Source organism: Xiphias gladius, chromosome 19, assembly GCF_016859285.1.
Source record: "Xiphias gladius isolate SHS-SW01 ecotype Sanya breed wild chromosome 19, ASM1685928v1, whole genome shotgun sequence".
Lineage (NCBI taxonomy): Eukaryota > Metazoa > Chordata > Actinopteri > Istiophoriformes > Xiphiidae > Xiphias > Xiphias gladius.
Genome location: NC_053418.1, coordinates 18,503,831 through 18,523,345, shown reverse-complemented (window position 1 = coordinate 18,523,345; position 19,515 = coordinate 18,503,831). Strand labels below are relative to the sequence as shown.

Genomic DNA, 19,515 nt, shown 5'->3' with positions numbered 1-19,515 from the left:
TTTATTTATTTGGTCTATTTTTTTCCAGTGCTAACTCACTATAGTGTCAGTAGGTGGAAATGGTTAGAGGCTGAGGCAATGAATTTTGATCAGTGGTCTCCTCCTACAGCAAATGATTTTCTGAGGAAAGAGGAGGGGAACTGGAAGATGCTGTTTTTGTTGATGATAAGCTTCCTTTTGTTTCAAGTCTTTCAGGTGAAATTGATTTGTGCCTCCTAATAAGACTCCTGTTTGTGAATATTTTAAATGATTATAGACCACATGACTGTGGGCGTCTGTGTATAGCGTGTGTGTGTGTGTGTAAATGTTTGTGGTTAGTTTCTTGACAGACAAGTACGATTACACAACACACCAGATCACGTAGCCGAAATATATCAGTCTACATCGTTGACTTAATCCTGACACCATTGTTGTCTTTTGCATTATTTTGGTTTACGAACAGGTATACTGTTGGTAATGCTATAAGGCCTCTATATCTCTCTTTCTCTCTGTAGGTCCTTTCCCTGCAGAGCTTTATGGAGTGGCCAGGGGATTTTCCTGATGATCATGCCTTTGTGGAGCTGCTGGTTCCAGGGGTTTCCAGTGAGCTGGACTTTGAACAGTTTCTAAAAGACACAGAGGAGAAACTCAATCTCAATGCCAGCAGGTCAGTCAGAGCAGTAAAAGCATTGACTTAATATGCCATCCTGATCTTTCTGACCTCAAATTACAATAGTTCTTTCATTTCAGAGTTTTACCCCTTTTCTTTGAATTCCACATCCTCCGACGACTTTTACTTGCTTTTCATCAGTTTTAGAATTTAAGCTCTGCGATGTCAAAACAAGATTGAAATTAAATATTGTCCCAGTTGACATAGAAACCCCAAATAAGAAGAAATTGAAATTAACAGTGAAATTTTTAAGGCAGAATGTTTTTGAGGGATTATTTTCTGGAGGAGACTTACATTTCTCTGTGTGGATGTCAGGTGAATGACAGGAAGTAGAGTGCATTATAATGCACAGTTCAGTATGAGAAGACAACACTGGAACAATGAAAGAAATGTTAAACAGTACCTTTGACAAACCATAATTAAAACTTCATGTTTACTTTGGTGGATTTTTACTTCTCAGACAGTTTTCACATATGTGGAAGTTGTTTTCTGAACTTTACAAGGATTAAGGCCAGAAAATGGCTTACTCTCTGAGGTTGGGAAAACAAGCTCAGTCTACCGCTCAGAGAGTGAATGGTTAATCTAAACACACTGTGTGGATATGTCACCTGTCTTTAGCCTAAACAAAAATCCTCTGAAAATACATTCTATTAAAAACATACAATATTGAAACTGCATAAATACTTTTCGTTTAAAATAAAGGGATTTGTTCTCAACTGAGAGACATCCCTAATTTCAGCTATGTCTGATTTCTTTAGTCTGAATTAAAGGATTAAGAGAAACCTGGTTAGCAGGTTGTTGGCAAAATTTTCTGGCACTGTACACAGAAGTCTGACAGGATATTTACTTGATATGCAGAACAAAGACCTAAGACTGTAAGTACTACTGTGGTAGCAGTGCGGAAGACTGAAACAAAATTATTACTGTGGCTGTGTGTTCATGAATCTAAAATGCAGTAATTAAATTCAAAGTCTGATTACGAGTGACTCTGAAACTAAAGTAAATACATCGATTTCCACAGCTGAACAGCCTGTTTGTAAAATTCAGACACATTTGCACAGTAGGAAAAAAAAATGGGAGCTGACAATGACTGTCCTTTTACTTTACACAATGCACAGCAAAAAAAAAGTCTTGATGCTGCAGTGTCATATGGAGCGTCAAGAGTGCCTAACTAATACACTGAAAATATACAAGCTTTGGTGCAAACATATGGTAGAGCACATGGGGAAATCTGACCAGCTGCATGTAGCTATGGGAGTTAGACTAACCACTTAATGGCAGTAAAGGTAATTTGTCTGATTCAGCCATGACTGGATTACTCTCAATAATCTGGTTTTTCACGTACGTGTAAATGTAGTTAGTTGGATTTAATCTGTTTAGCACTGTTGAGGACTTTCACTGAAATGAAAAGGTTTGTGGTTGCTTTCTATTTCTCTCTATGTTCATGGTTGAGCTGATTTGGGATGGTCGCATTGAGATTCACAAAGAGGCCTTTATCAAACTTTTAGAAATATGTAACAATATTCCTAACATTTAAGGTCAAGTATTTGATAACATAACCTGAAAGAAGAATCACTCTTGGTGGTTCGATTCTATTAATTACTCAAAGAATCCTACCATAAAGTGCAGCTTAACAACTTAAATTGGACTTTTTTTTCCCTTTGCACTGTCACAGCAGACTGAAATATAGACGTATGTCAATGATGGTAGACAGGTATAGTTGGAGAGCACAAATAGATTGATAAAGAGAGATACATGGGGGTGTGGGGGGGTGGATCTATATTTCAGGTCTTTTATCGTTTGTGGCGTTGTGAGGCTGAGGGCAGATGATGAAGGACAGGCTAAATGTAGCAAGTGAACAAAGCCTCACTCTGGCACCATTAGTGTCTGGGACTCATCCCTTCCTCACTCTCTCTCTGTTTCCCTCCCCTTCTTTCTCTTTCTTTCCTTCCTCCTCTTAAATGGGAACATAATAATTGAAGATTCCACATCTTGAAACGAAAACCCTTGGGTAGGTAATTCAAGGCTTATTACCGAAGGCCGGGCCATTTTTCTGCTTTCTAAGCATTAAAGGGTTATTTTGTGTTCCTGCAGATGGGAGAGGGATAACCATTATGAGAACAAAGCGTCCAGATAATGGAGAATGGGGCTAAAAATAAGGCAATCCTCCTCTCACCGTGGGGGACCACTGGTCAGTATCTCTGTCAGACTGCAGCTAACTTCCTTCCAGACTACTTCAGGACAGCCCTTTTACTGTCAGCACACATCCAGGCAAACAAAGTCTTGCAATGGTGGGCTGTAGACATATACACACCCAAACACACATCCACAGCTCACTCACCTGCTGCCTAATTGACTTATTGGTGTCTGGGTGAAATTATGGAAGTGGAGGAGAGGAAACGGAAAACGAGAGATGGAGGAGACAGAGCTGCCCACACCCATGAAGGACTTCAGACAGTTTATGGGTCATAGTGACTGGCCTGCTCCCAGTTCTCACATGTCAGAGATTTTCCTAAGAGCTACTCCCTAATTGAAGGAGATTAAGATAGGCTGACAACAGAGCTGGCTCCCCCAAATTGAAATGCTGTAATCCATTAGTTTTCATCAGATGGGACAGTGGCACGGTGCAGGGTTGGGTGGGGAGTTGGGAGTGGTGGGCCACCAGGAAAGGACCTCTAATGAAGTGTTAGCACAGGCCTGGAGACTGCAGACAGGCCTCTAGCCTCACACTGGCAAGGCAAATGGCTCTCACTAGTCGCCAGCCAATCTTGATCACGGTACAAAATCAATACTTTTAAATTTGATTCTCTGTGTGAGAAAGTGCTTCTGATAGTCAGGATTTTGCTTGTGTGCAAGCAGGTGGTGTTGAAAGTCTGCGACAGTGAAATATTGTGCAAGGTTCCCTTTCAGTGAACAAAAATACTGATCTGTAGTCCTTGCAGTATGTGGTTGATGTTGTGTTTAGCTGTGCGTGACACGTGTGTTAAGTTAGTATATCAGCTTTATCGGTTCTCTGGTATCACTAGCCGGGCTGGGTGGCTGGGGGGCTGAGGGCTGAGGGCACTAAGTGGGCGACGGGCTGGGCCAGTATGGGATCTGTTTTCAGTCTGTTCATTCAAGCTCATTCACTCCCTTTCCCCCTCATAGAATGGGGCCCTTTGATGGAGGAGATATTCAGTTCTCAGGCGGCTGGTTTGGCACTGAGTGGAGCTGGAGCTTATTTGAAAGGGATCTTCCTGCCCCCGTTGCCTCCAACCCCCCACCTCCTGTAGGTGAGCGGAGGGGAGCAGAGCGCGACAGACAGACAGCCCCACAGCAGCCCACCCACACTAAATTAATTCTGACAAGGAACTTAAGATAACGTCAAAGCGCTGACTAATCGCGGGATTGGGTTTCTGTAAGTCAGGGAGCTGTGAAATGTGCCATCATATCTAATAAAAGACCTCCGGTTGCTCCCTTTTTCTCTCTCAGCAGTGGTGAGGGTTAGGGGGAGCATGGTTACGGTGTCAACTGTCTAGCTAGACCAGTCTCAAAAACCATTAGATTTCACTTCAGCAATGAAAGTGCAAGTGTATGTATGTGTGTATCAGTTAGGGTAAGATGATTGACATGTTTGTCAAGAGACCTAAAGAATCCTTTCCTCCCAGTTTCCTCTCCCTTTTTTCTCATTCTCCAGGTCTTTTGTTGAGTTCTGCTCCACCATTTTTGCCATTACAGGTTGGTCCATTGTCGTCTTTACTCAAAAAGTTGAATGGATTTATTTTCTGTGACTCCTCTGTTTCCTACCCATTTTTACCTTCCTCTTCTCTCATTCTCTTTCTGTCTCTTTACTCGGTGTCTGAGCTGTTGGCAGTGAAAGTCATCAGGTTCGGAGCTAATCCTGCCAAGTTGATTAGGCTGCAGGTAGCTTTCACACCGGCGGGCAAAAGGTCGCAACATTGTAGAGAGCTGGATCGACTTTTTGACACAGACCATCCACATTGACTTTATAACTTACAGCACAAGGCCCTAAGGAGGGGTAATTGAAAGGCGAGAGCAAAGAAAAGGAAATAAGGAAAGTAAGAGTTTTGAGGAGAGTGAATGAAAGGAGTGGGGGTTGGGGTGGGGGTGGGGGGGCTGTGGAGGTAGGGCTTGAAAATGTATCTGAAGCAAGTTCTGTTGCGGTAGCCATTAGAGTACATTGTTTTGTTGTAGTGAAGGCAAGAGTGAGATGATTGGGAGTGGAAGGAGTACGAAGCCTAAAAGCCATTCGCCTTCCTGTCTTAGTCTATGGCCTCACATAGGTTTCAGGTCAAAACTCTAATTCTGATGTGTCCACGTGTTGCCAAATTGAGTTCCAGAGACTGTAGTAATATCTCACTGAGTCCTGGGCTAACAAGGTGGATGTCCTTTGAAGCTGCAGTTTATCTGACCTCAACTACATGGTTTAGTATACCTACGTTTTTTGTTTTTAATTAACTTCAGAGAGTCAGTGAAAAGTGAGCTACAGATGGAAGCCCATTTGAAACCTGCTGTCTATGTGAAGTCCTGGCATAGAGCCCAGAATGAACATCCATGTTTATGACGTACTATAAAAAAACGTACAGTGCTCTGTGCTGCCATTTAATCTACAGCGTGGTTTCATTGCAAGACATGGCATAGGACAGAAATCTATGCTAAAAATTAAATTTAGAACATTTCTTACTTCTGCATTTATTCTTAAATGTACAGTATATTTCTTCTCTTTATATATTGCCCATCCTGAGTGATCTTAAAAAAGGGAAGGGAAAGTGTTGTTATTTTAAGTCTACTGTAAGTACATTTTCTCAGAAAATCATTTCTATATTCTTTGTAGAGAAAGCAAAGTCAGAGGTCACACAAACAAACCAGCATTTGAACAGTCCTTTGTGTTGTTGTAAAGTGGTGTCAATTAGTTTTACACACAGTGCCATCAGCAATCCTGAAACACGCTGTTTTTGCTTGATCCTTGCTAAAGCTGTGTTTTACAGCTAGTGAGCTTTGGGCAAGCAGAGTTGCTGGGCTCACACAATCTGTCCCAAAATTTAAGGCACTATCTTTCCTACACAATGTTCATACAAGAAAAAGCATGAACATGCAAAGTAATACAGAAACACGGACACACAGACAAGGTAAAGTGGGAAAAAAACATGATAAAGGCCTGCTTTATTGAAGGGGGTGAAAGTTCTGCACTTGTGGTAGAAGTATTGTCTTGCATTGAATCATTTATAATCTGGGTTTCTGTCAGTCAACAAGTTGGTGTCAAGAGAATAAAGTGAGATGAATCATTTGGCCTGCCTAAATAAGAAAAAAGGGGGAAGATAGTTAAAAAGAGAGAACAATAGCATTCGGCAGTGTTCAATCTAGAGGACAGAGGTTTGTAACAGTCTATAACATTTTATCCCCTTGCGTTTTTCCCCACTGAAACGAAAGGCAGTCAGATTGAACGGTTATTTAATGTGTTGCCATTGTAAGACATCTGGACGCATTCATGGCCCAGGAGCAGGCAGGAGGCAGTTTATAGGCCCGCAGTAGGGGATGAGCTGTCTGATGGGGAAAAGGCACTTTGGCTTTGTATCATGTACACTCACACGCACACATTTGGGAGACAGAGATGTAACTGCAACTAATCAATATTTCCATTATCTGTTGAATATTTGTTTGAATATTTGATTAATCATGCAGTGTATGAAATGTTTACCAAACTGATGTATTAAATTATTAATTTCTTTTTTAAATGCCATCACAAAAAGGTTTCAAAAAAGTAATATGATGAACACATCTCCAAGGTTCAAGCTGTCATTCATTGATTGTCTTGATTTTCCTTTCTTGGTTGACTTTCATTGATCAACTGATCAATGATCCAATTTATCATTTCTCCCCTACTACTATATGCACTACCGCATAAACACACACATTTACACATGCAGGTTTCTGCACACACCTATAAACACACCGTCACACATGAACACAACAGCAGCATTCACAACATCATAACATGTTTAATTATGCAGGTTTGTAGGCCTACACACACACAAAGACACAGACAAACACACGTACACTTATACACACTGTCTTACATGGATAAATATGCATTGATTTGCATGGAAATGACTAACATGTCGGGCCCAAAGATGTCATTTCTAATCTGTCATATTAAAGGGGAAATGGAATAGCTGATGCAGTATGTTAAAATCAAAAGAGCTGTTTGTGTTATGTGTGTGTGTGTGTGTGTGTGTGTGTGTATGTTTGTGTGTGTGTGTGTGTGTGTGTGTGTGTGTGTGTGTGTGTGTGTCAAGGGGAATAGTAAGACGCGAGATGGCAAGAGGCGTGCGTCTCAGATGCCTGCCGATGCCTGTAACGCCACTTCACACCAGATGCTTAGCACACACTCACACACTGATATGTCGATGTCTGTGTTCATTACTGTTGATGCTTCAGTATCTGTCTTCTCACAGTGCAGACACTGAATGAGAGTGAGGGAAAGCAAATGTGATATGCTGTGTGGGTTCATTTGTACCTTCAACATTGTGTTTACGTGTTTGTGTGATTGTAACGTGACTTGATTTCTGTATTGTTACTGTGTGCAGCAGCGTCATCTGGGTATGTTCGAATGGCTGGGGTGCACTTAATCTCTCAACAGTATCCTCACTGGCCCAGCCGATCTTGACAGTTAAACACTTTGTTCAGTCACGACTGGGTATGGGAAGAGTTTAGATTAACGAGAAAATGTTGGCTTTGTGCTGGTAAACATGGCATGTAGGAGAATATCAGATGGACCAGCTGTATCTGCATTCAGCATTTTACTCCTCTCTGTTGTTGTCAGAATGAAACATGAGCAGCAAAAATTGAAAATGGCTGTTTCGGGGGGGGGGTTCCACTCAGTTTTCTAAGGTAACATTTATTTTGCTTTATTTTCTCTTTTATTCTGAGCTTGGTAATGCATACACATCATATCCCCCTTTCACTCAGCATTGAACAGCAACTAAAGGACATCCAGGCCAAAATGGGAGACTCCCGGACAGGGGAACGTCCACCGAGTCCTTCAGAGTGCCTGCGGTGGTTCAGCCTCAGAATGCACAACAGTACTAGGCCTGTTACCACAGGGCATCAAGAGCTCATGGACTTTTTCAGAGCTATGGTAATACATCACAATGTTTATGACACTGACTGATGGTGATGATATTAATAATAGTGCTATTTGTTTTAAGTAATTCCCAGATAATAAAACTGCAGCAAACTGAAAAATGGAGAAGACTGATGACTGATGGTGGTTATGTTGATCATAATGATTAAATCAATCTGCATGGATATTGCTGAGTATCCTCAATTTCTCAATTAATTGCACTGACATTTTTGTTATTAACGTTTAGCTATCTGTTGATCTGCAGCCCTGTTTATTGACAAAACCTTAAGATGTTAGAAGACAGCCTTCAAAATGTTTTCATAATTTCTGTATGAGAACCCTTCATATCCTCCAGTGAAATACACAACTTCATTCCTCTGTTCCATTCAGCAACAGTACCTGAGATCTGAAGAAGATGGGAAAGAGGAGGGGACACTTCAGCTACTGCTGAATCTGTCTGCCCAGTGTGGTGTCTGCTTTCCTCGTACCCCTTCTTCTTCCTCTTCATCTTCCTCTCTTCATCCTCAACTGACTGCATCTTCCATCCACTTGGTACATACAGTCAGAGATGATGCTTCATTAGAGGTAATGCACCCATTTTGATTCGATTCAGTGTTTCCTGGTATTTAATTTGTCATTAGGTTAATTGATTTAATGTGGAATTCGACAGCTGAATGCATTGAAATGAAGATATACATAGCTACCACAAAAAATAAATATTCAGATACCTCCTGAATGGGGTGAAGTTGATCATTTGTATATTTTTTCTCTTACCCTTTGTTTTATTATTTCCCTAAGATCCAGGAGGCATGGGATGAGGTGCGTGTTCAGCTGCGCCGCCACCTGCTGGACCGGCTGTCTTCCCGCAGCCCAGAGCGTCCTGGACCCAGACAAACTTCCACTCTGTCCATCCCTGAACGGATTCACTGTCTGCAACAACTGTTCTTTCTGTATCCTGAGTCTGAGGTGCTCACACATTACCAGGTGCGGTAAAGTATTGAAAATGCAATAATGAAAAAATTCTTGTGACATATTCCATTATTTTCTGTAAGAATTAAATTTATATTTGTGTTTAAATATATATATGTTAGCGAGTGTTTTACCACCATGGTTTAGTTCTGAACGATGTTGTTGTTTTCCGGACCAACACTGTCCATTTTCAGCACCAGTATGATACGATAGTATTCCAGTGATTTTACAATGATATATTATTTTGATTTCATTTATCCAGGGCCTAAAAAGCCAATCTGTGCAGGTTATTCTGCACTCGTCCCTAACCTCCAGCCCAAGTGGTGAGACTGGCTTTGACAGACTGGCTCTGGGTTTCCGTTTTGTGATCCCAGCTCTGACCCAAGCCCTCACAGAGGAGCTCCAAGTCCTTTCAAGACTAGCAGAACCACACACCATCCTCGGTTTCCTTAATGCCGCTTACCTCAGCACTGTAGCACAAGAACTGGCCTCCCTGGTGGAGAGAGAATGTGAATTGGCCCTGAGGGATAACACCACACTCAGCAGCAAGATCAAAAAATATTCAGCCAGGTCCCGTGCAACTGTGGGTAAGTGGCTCTTTTTAAATATTTTTTAAAATCTGATTCAGTAATTTACTGTTTCGCCTGATTCTGTTTTTTTATTTTTATTTAGATGTGCCTTACTGTTGTTTTTTTCCCCTCAATTTCTACCTTCTTTCCTCTCCTCCTGCTTCTTATTGTTACCCAATAAGGACTAATGACTTTCACTGTCTCTCCTCTCCATTTTTACTTTTCTGTTACTTTCCAACTGTAGTGTGCAGTGATCTGAGTCAGAGCCAAGGCCTCTGTAAGTGATTGTCAATAACTGCTTTTCCCATTGTAATTGCTTTCTTTTTGCTGTCTGTCTTACTTTCCTCTTCACGAACAAAAAGAGAAGAGCAGCATTTCTACGGCCAAGACTTCTTTTGAAACTACCTCTAAACATTATTTACCACATACGTTAAATATGACTATGATGACCCCGATATGGTCCAAGCCATATACAAGGTCTGGCAACAGTGTGTTTAAGCCAGACTTAATTCACTTCTTCCTCTTGAGACTAAGGCAATACGTACCGTGCCATCTTGGCAACTGGTTTTAGTGTTGACAACCATAGCTCTGCTGTCTTCTTTACAGGAATTCCTTAAAAAAAATCAAAATAAGGTTTATTAAAACAAGGAGAGAGCAGCAGCAGCACCTTCACACAACCTTATGACCTTAAGGTGGAGAAGGGAAATTGATTAATCTTAACCTCCCTCTTACTTTTGAGCAGTGATATATCTGTGTAGGAAGAACAGCGGGGGGTTGAGGAAGAGTTGGCGCAGGACTAAGAGCAAGGTTCAACATTCTCTTGACCTTGTTACACAGTGGGATGGATATTTTAGAGAACACAACAATATGAAGAAATACTTTCAATATTTGCCACTAATGCAGAATGTGTCACTGTAATGGAACATGCAGTGATGTTATAGACTGAGACTAGAGACGAGCACAGATCTTCACACGCTGTGTCACTTTTGATACTTAATTCCTCCCATATTCTCTTTGTTTGTTTCATATTGACCTATTTACAGCCTGCTGAGGGTAAAGATTCAAAGTAAAGAAAAAAAATGTAAAGTGTGTGAGCCATTGTTTACTTTTTCAAAAACGGTGCACATGTCAGCTTCCCTGCGGAACAGGGAGAAGAGTGCTTTTACATCTGCCATTCTTCGATAAACACACCACCAGCCTTGTTTCTTTTTCTCCCCTTTCTCCCTTTCTATCTCCCTCTCTGGTTTTTACTTTCCCTCTCCTTAAACGTGAGATGAGAGGAGGCAGCCAGGATAATTGGCCATGCGTCAGTTGGGCTGTTTGATCACGTAACGTGGCGGAGGCTACACACCTACGTGCCGCTCAACAAACCGTCAAATGTAGCACCGGAGGCAGAACACGGCTCCAAAGGGAGCAGGGGACCCGTGCTGTGTAATGATGGTAAAATGGAGCAGTTTTGCCTGTGCTGGTTTTGTGTGTGTGTGTGTGTGTGTGTGTGTGTGTGTGTGTGTGTGTGTGTGTGTGTGTGTGTGTGTGTGTGTGTGTGTGTGTGTGCGCGCGCATGTGTGTGCGTGTGTGTGTCTTTGAGTATCAGCTGCAACACAGCTTTGAGGGCTACAACTGGGATTACATTTTTGTGTTGTTCATGTTTTAAGTCCCCCCAAAAAAGCTCAAGAACCTGCATACCCACCACCCAAATGCCCGTGACTCCTAAACACCCAAAACTTGAACATTAATGCATAATCTGCTTTCACACTTTACTGTCTATATGCTATACCCATAATTGTCAAGACAATAATGCCAGTGGTAAAAATTTTCACGAACATCCAATGACTCCTTAGATCTCTCCCTCCTTCCTGCTGTGTTATTGTTTATTCCTGCAGTAGAGGCAGGCGGTAGGTATATTTTGATAAGAGTCATGCCAGGGAGACTGTGCAGGCTCCCAGGGGAGCAGCACTGTCTGTAGCATCAGCCACTGTCAAACCATTGAACCATTTAACAGCGTTCACGGCGAGATCTGCCTCCTCTTTTAACCCCACCGACTCAAAGGTAGGCTCTGACATTGTACCTAGACAGATGTGAAGGGTCTCCCCCCCCACCCTTTTCCTTTCCTCCATCTCTCCTGCGTCCACTTCCTCTCTCTTTTTCATTTCGTGTCTTTTTCCAATTTTCCTGTTGTTTTCCAAGTGTAATGGGGTGAGCAGTGAGACTGGGGAGTATGCTAGACAGGTTGGCTGGTCAGAAACAATACAGGCTTTAAACCTTACTGACACACCTCACTGACTCTGCAGGGGAGGGTGTGGACCAAGTCTGCATGTCACGTGTGTGTGTGTGTGTGTGTGTGTGTCTGTGTGTGTGGGTGTGGGTGTGTGTGTGTGCGCGTGCGCATGTGTGTGAGCGTGCTGGATTTTGCCAAAATAAAGCAAAAACTGTAATTTAGATTTCCCAATGCCTGTAGCTCTTTAGAGTTATGCTGGCATAAAGGTTAAATGCCATCAGTTACAGTTTTAATACTTCTCAACAATCTTCAAATGATCTAACTTTATGATTTTCTACACTAAAAGCTGCATTAGGTTTAAAAATTACACACTTTTTCTTTCATCAACGTAGCTAGTTATTGCTCTTGTTAATATAAATAGTAGTGAACGGAATTTGAATAACCTTTAGCTAAAGTTGGGATGCACCCGAAAATGGAAAAAAGCCAAACACTGCCAAAACCATTTGCTATGGTGCAGTTTTAGTGTGTTTGTACCTTTTTGCCCTGTGCATGTGTGTGAGTGGCAACTTAGGTGGATATGCATGTGTAGAAGTGTGTTTTCAATCACCTTTGCGCATGTGTCGTGTACGCCTTTGCCCATTTGTCTTTGAGTCAATGCTAGTGTGTGCACTAATTGCAGGCTTACTTAGAAAATTGTATGATCAAGAGAAATTTAATACCTCCGTTTTTAAAAATGCATCATTAAATTTCCATATGGCATCAGTAATTTGCATGTGTATGCATAGGAGATCTGTGTTTTTGTAGGACATCAAAAGCTTTCATTCCAACTTCTCTGCATACACACTTACAATTTATTCCCTAACAATCGACCACAGGGGTGAAGTCGAGGTTGTGAAATTCTGTTCAAACACTTCACAGCCCCATTCTGATAGCACTGATTTGAATTCCACTTCCACTAATTTACCCATATGACGACGTCGGCAGCTCCCTATAGATAAAAAAGGATTGAGTTAGAACATGTATAGCAAGCACAGTCACCCGCACTGCACCCCCCGCCTCGCCCTTTCTGGCTCTTTGAACTCTTTCTTAGAGAAAGCAGAGCAGCCTATTCAGCGGGGAGAGAGGTTCTGTAGTGACGCGAGATAGCTAGGCTGAGGCTCTGACTGGCATTGGAGGTGCTTGTGGGGATTGAGGCTACTTGGGAATGGCGTTTGTTAATATTTAATAAGAGCAGCTCCTCACTAGATCATATCTCTGCCTGAGTTTATACACACTGTCAGCCAGGGACGTGCACCCGCATTCTGCCATGTAATTATGTGCAAGGTAGAGGGTTTGTATGTGTCTCTGTGTACATGTGGCGTGATGCTTCCAGTTTATGGATGATTCTTCTTTTATGCCACTCTCTTCCTGTCCTTGTAGATTCTGAGAAGGCCTTGTTTAAAAAAGTTACCACACAGAGCAAGTGGTTGTTTACTAATCTGAATGAGAAGAGCAGGGTCTTTACTCTCTGGTTGTGTTCATGCATTTGTGTGCCAGTGTTCATTTTCTCTAAATCATGGCTCCAATGAAATCACAGAAAATAATATTTTTCATGGCCCTTGAGAATGTGTATTATGCATGCCATTTATTTTTTTCCCCCATTTCCTCTGAGTGGTCACAATAGCTTTTGTGTATCACTCTTGAAAAGCTCAAGGATATGAACATTTTCCTGGCACCTTCTATTGAGAAAGCACAGACAAAAATGGCTGGCTTATTGAGAGCAGCCAGCACTTCGTGATGAAGAGTCAGTGTGATTCGCCGAGGGCTTGAAAACAATAATGCGAACAAGGGCACTAAACAAGTGGGTTTTAATGAAATGCTCCCATCAAGACAATACATTCCTCCGTGTTCTTCATCCAGGCTGCTTGGTTCAAGTACGTGGAGGAAGCCAGAGAAATCTTAACCCATATCTCGTGGTCACTGCAATATTCCCCACAAAGAGAGCCAGAAACAGACTGACACAGAAGAGGATATAAAAACAAATATCAAGCAGAGGAAGGTTTGCCCTGATTCTCTGTCACCATAAAAACACCAACATCACAACTACACCTCATTGGTAAGGCAACTTAATTGAGATATCGAATATTGCTACTTTCCCTTTCTGTGAAGGGCAGGTGGCCCCTGCTGTGGACTGGTTGGACAGAACCCAGGGATAGGGCCACAAGAGACCAGGGCTTGGGTGGTTTGTGTGTGTGTATATGTGCGTGCATGTGTCAGAGTGTGTATTTGGGAATCACAGCAGGAGGCCTCCCATAATAAGGCTGTCTGAGCGAGCAGTGGGCCGCAACTGACAAAGAGGACCCCAGCTGTCACAGGGCCCGGCAGGCGGTCCACAGTAGCTCAAAGCCTCCTTCTACCCACATACACACAAATAGATGCTCAGAAGTACCACAAGGCACCCACACGACCCTGCTTGACACCCTATGAGATGAACACACAAGGAGGCATGAATGCATAGAAAACCCAGGTACTAAAAGAAACACGCAGAAACGCTCAAGAGCCATAGCAATACACCCCTGGAGCAAAGCCCCATGATAAGAATGAAGTGGTGGATAAATACACATGTGCACACATACACAAGATTGGGATGAACCCGCCCATTCTGATATTTAAGTGCCTGGCTATAGTGGTTAACACATGTATGAATGTGGATACGAGACAGTACACTAAGAAAAGCACATAGTGGCCACAGCAGGAGACACCTGGAGAGTTGTGTTGAGTCATGTGCGGCTGTCTATTGGCACTCTTGTTTTCACTGCTGCTGCTCTGCCCCTAGCGGTACTTCTTTCACAGTTTGCATGAACTGTTGAGTTCAGGAACTGTTTTAAATTGGGTTGGCTTGAGGCCTGTTACTATTTGTAGGACAGAAAAAAAATAAAAATAAAATTTGTTTCATTGGCAATTTAGATTCCAACCAGGCCACTGTGGCCACAAGGGTTAATACTTGAACCCCCTCTATTCAATCTATATACTTCTGATTAAAGGGGAAGTGCGTTGATTTTACACATCAAAGTCTGTTTACAGGTCTTGGTGAGTCCTACTGCATATGGGGAGAAAAAGTTGTATAAAGCTTTTTGCGGCTCCAGAGAGAGCTGCGTGAAGACTGATAAACTGCCTCAAGTGGCTCAACTTGAGGCAGCATTGGTCAGGACTGAAGACAAGTCTGAAAATTAAAAAAAATCTGAGTGCGTGGAGTTAGAAAGAAATGGGCTTACCAAACCTCTGTAGCTGGCTAATCATCTCAGCTGGAGGTTCTCGGCTTGAGGCCACATTAGCCGGTGTAAGCACATACCCGAATATCTGACTGAATTCAGTCGAGTTGCATTGTGGATAATGTAGGCACCAGGTTTTGACAAGGAAGGAGAATGCTTGGAATAAAACAGACTGTTTTTCTGCTTCTGCTATATCGGTTTTGATACTTTTTTCTATCTGTCCATCGTGAGTCTGACAATGTTATAGAAGCGCAGTGTTAAACTAGTCAAGTATTAATTAACATGTATATGCAAATGATATCCAAATCTTAATTGTTCTCTAGCCTGGTTACTATGGTCCCATTAACGTACAGTTTCAGAGCATTAAACTAATGAAGGAACAGATGTGTCAGCATTGACAAATAAAGAAACATCAGAAATAATTGTTTTTAGCCCACAGAAAAGTGTCCTTGGATGTGTTGAACCAGGCGGGAAATGTGGGTGTTATTGTGGACTTGGTTATAAATTTTAGCAGTCACATCACCTCAGTAACAAAATTAGTCTTTTATCATCTGAAATGGAGTCAGGATTCATGTCTAGACGGTATCTCAGACAGTTCTTCCATGCTTTTATTTCCAGCTGTGTTGAATTGTAACAGTCTCTTTTTGAACTCAAAAGCTCTTACGCAACTATAACTTGTCCAAAATGCAGCCTCCAGGATGTTAATAAAAACAGAGATACAAACAAATTAATTTTTTAAAAAGCTTTTTTTTGTATTTGTCTTAGTCTGTTTTATGCATTTAATGCAATATGCAATGCTTCTCCTATTTCCGATATATGACGTGCTAAAAGTGCTTGCCTTCTGAAATTCTTCCTACCTTTTCTCTCTTGATCTACTGAAACCAAATGCCTATATCACCTAGAGGATGTAGTACAACACACATGTGCGCAAACACAGAAAACACGTCTTCACATATTGTGATCACTAGATAAGATACTGGAGGCCAGTTGGGTAGTGTGGAAAGAAAGGCCACCCCTCTGATGGTCTGATTTACACTACAGAGGGAGGGAATGAGAGATAGAGAGGAAAATGAGGGACAGAGGATAATAGGGGGAGAGAATCTGTGCTGGGGAGAAATTAAATCAGTGGCTAAATTATTGCATGATTGCCCATTCCCCAAAGACTTGGGCATCATTTGGTAGAAAGTGTCTAATAATTGGTTTTCGGCCATGTCAGACACATGCAATTCCCCCTACTAATGGCTCTGTTAGGAAGAACTGGGCCTCCTGGGTCAGAGAAGGACAGAAAATAGCCAGACAGCAAAAAGCACCCTATGCCCTTTTTCCTCAGATAAACGAGGGAACCATAGAGAAAGAGAGAGAGACAGAGAAGGAGAGAGATGGCAAGAAGGAGAGATTGTATATTTGAGCGAAGAGGAAATGAAGTGGCAAGAAGTGCAGCCAAAGGGGAAATGCTCTTCACCGTGAGTTTAATACATCAGACTGGGGATTTGGCAGCCCGCCACACAGCAATTGTTTACCTTTTTGCTCACTGGCTGCATCTGTTCTGTTTTGTAAACGGCACTAAACTATTCGCCCGTAAACACCGGAATCAATAACAACTGCTAAGGGAATTCCCTTATCCCGCCCCTCCCTCTCTTCCTCATGTTTTCATCCCTAACCACCACCCCTTTCCCTTCCCCTAGATCTCCTCTTCTCTTCCCTTTCTCTCTGTTCCCCACCAGTCAAGAGCAGTATGTGCGTGTGCACATGTGTGTGTGTGTGTGTGTGTGTGTATGTGAGACAGAGAGTGTACTGTGCAGCTGATGGTAGAACCTGCAGGAGAGACAGACAAGGAGAAGACTGATGGCTCGCCAAAAATACCTGATCTGTTTTTTCCTTTTGTATTAAATTGTTGTCATTGTTAAAAGCTACAAACTGAAACTGGCCACTGCAGACCCGCAGAGTTCGCTATTTTCAGAATTTATAATTTTTTTTTTTTTTTTTTTTTTTTTTTTTTTACAATGTTTCTGCTCCATATGAAACTTAAAGCCCCTCCCCCACCACACACACACTGTTTTCTGTTTCACACATTTTGTTGAATGACATATAGTATCACTTGACATATGCTTGTTTTCTTGGAGGGCTTCTGATAAGATTCACACTGATTATCACAGTAATATGGCTAACCATTGATTTTCATTTTGTTTATAAGAACACCCTCACACTATAATGTCACATGGAGGAGCTCTTATATAAACATATAATTTTTGCCCAGTTTTCAGCACCAGCCCTCCCTTATTGATTCTCAGTACGCTGACCTTTGGTTGAACTCTTCTGCCTGCTAGTGCCCTTCCTCATTCTAGTGTATGAGACATGTTATGCTCTATGCTATATGACACACCTGGGTGCTTTTAAGCACACCCTCTCCATCAGCCGGCTATGAGAGCCTCCATTTGGCCTCACTGTTGTGACAGAGATATAATGAGGTTTAGATGGCTGTGTACTAGACTGCTATGGCTATAAGGCTATTTGGCTAAGGAGGCGACTATAAATACCTATATAGCCTGGGCGGCACTGCTCGATGAGAGGCTGAGGCATTGCTAAACATCAAGGTCATGTACGACTACTTAGAGTGTGACTTAGTGAGCAAGTGAACCAGTCATAGGGTCACAAGTTGATGGAATGAATAGAATGAATGGGGAGAAAGAAGACAGATATTGCTCTGGAAAACTTGATGTTCAATGAAGTGGAGGTTTATGATTGCTATACTCAGATGAATGCCCCACAGAAGGTGGGGGGCTATAGTGATAGCTTTTAAGAGAATCCAGCGGCTATCTCAAATGTTTCCCTGTCTCATCCAGGTTAGATTGTTTACTCTTGGGTTGTTGACAGCTTTAGTGTGACCCTGCAACTAAACAGAAAGCTCTGTTGATTTGCTGGTGACTTCAGATATAGACAATGGTTGGCGGTGCATTTGTGAATGTGTAAGCTGGAGAGGGAGGCTGGCCTGTTGGTGTCAGCCAGGTCACACATGTAAACATGTACTATGAGGTAGTTTCTTTAGCACAGACTTCCACTGGACCCCATTACAGGGGAGCTGCCGGGCTGCGGACCCATGCAGCTTAATTACACACACACACACACACACACATACACACAAATGCATGCGTACATATTTTAACACACACCAAATAATTGCACAGCTATTCACATGCGATTTCCTACACGCTTGCACACACGCACTTGCACATAAATACATGTATACAGTACACTTAGACTTGCAAACACAAACAAACTTGAGGTCAGAATATATTCCATGGTGACCACAGTCTGGTTACAGTGTGGCAATTATCCTGCAAGACTGACATGTGCAAATGTATCTGAAAGTGTCTTCTACAAATAAAGTTATTCATAATGACCTGCATTACATGCGCATAAACACGTGTGTGCTCATTTGACAAACACAAACGCAAAAATCTCATCGATTCTCACTCGTAAACACGTGTAAATATACACAAGTGCCTACACACATACCAAGTCAAGCCTCATGCATGATTAAACCAGGCATCCTTGGGGACAGCGTGTTGTCATATTGTCAGATTTTGTTTAACAATATGGCAAAATTACATTAGGACCCAGACGCAATAATGTTACAACTATTGGAAAAGGGCCCCCCTCTTCTTTCTTTCCTTCTCAAGGCTCAATCATCTCTTTGCTTTCAGAGTCAAGGCTAATACTGAGCTCATCCATTCCCAAATGTTTTTGCAGTGGAGGAGCTCATTTAAGCGGACACACAAAAGTATTTGTGCATGTGTCTGGAAGTATGGCAACGCATCTCCCAGACGCCCATTCTCCAGCTTAATGCGGAACATCCCCCGGGTGATGGCTTTGGCAGCCTCCAAAATGGGAAATCCATATTTGCCGAGGGGGTCATCGGCGGGTTAGGGGGAGAAAAGTTTTGTGCCGAGAGAGAAGGATGTGCATATGTGACTTCTCAGTGAACAAAGTTTTGCATATTTTTTCAATGTCTCTTTGTTTATGCTGTGTATTGGGAAAACATGAATGGGTCGATATTTATAAGAGATGTCGTGTGACTTCAGGATGGGGTGTTTTCTGATGAGGGCATGTAGGTTGGGAGGTTGGGCTGAAAACCTTTTTTCATGAAATGGTTTGTTGCTTTACTGAACTGTAAACTGTAGTCCAACCCTCACTCCTAATCTGTCACTCACACATATACAAGCATATGCACTGTTTATTTTATCTCTTTCCTCTTTTACATTCAGTTTTTTCCCCTTTACAGCACCAGTGGAGCTTCCCGTGAAAAATAGGAGCTTTAGTTTGACCTCCCACCAGTTGAGGGCGTTAACCCAGCTAGCCTACACTCTGCTGGGGTTTGAGAGCAATGTGAAGGAGCTGGTCACTGACATGACCTTCATTAATTGTACAGGAGACTCTCCCTGTGTAAAAGGTATGACTCCATCCCTCAAAAAGGCACACTTGTGTATACATATTAGACACGTAATAAGGGTTGTAACTACCACTGAGGTCACTGAGGTCACACTCGCTGCATTTTTTCTGTGAATTTTGGAAATCTTAGCGACCTGAGGTGCAGTTTCTATTTCACAATTTAAAAATACGAGATTCTTTAAATTTTTGGGCCAAAAAATATTAAGGTACATTCAGTGTTTCCTTGCATATTTTTAAACACCATTTAGTTTAGAGTTAGAATTTGCAGAAAATTATCAAGCAGATAA

At 42.1% G+C, this 19,515-nt stretch overlaps 1 protein-coding gene across 2 annotated transcripts in view; it reads left to right on the top strand.

Annotated features, from left to right (window-relative positions):
- The window catches only part of kiaa0825 (KIAA0825 ortholog), a 115,414-nt gene that overhangs the window by 3,677 nt on the left and 92,222 nt on the right, over positions 1 to 19,515 (top strand). For both annotated transcript variants that reach the window (XM_040154263.1, XM_040154262.1), the window contains exons 2-7: positions 495 to 646; positions 7,619 to 7,787; positions 8,163 to 8,357; positions 8,571 to 8,756; positions 9,004 to 9,328; positions 19,062 to 19,229. In XM_040154263.1, the coding sequence (XP_040010197.1) occupies positions 516 to 646; positions 7,619 to 7,787; positions 8,163 to 8,357; positions 8,571 to 8,756; positions 9,004 to 9,328; positions 19,062 to 19,229 (1,174 nt within the window). In that variant the 5' untranslated portion in view covers positions 495 to 515. The remainder of the gene's footprint in view (positions 1 to 494; positions 647 to 7,618; positions 7,788 to 8,162; positions 8,358 to 8,570; positions 8,757 to 9,003; positions 9,329 to 19,061; positions 19,230 to 19,515) is intronic.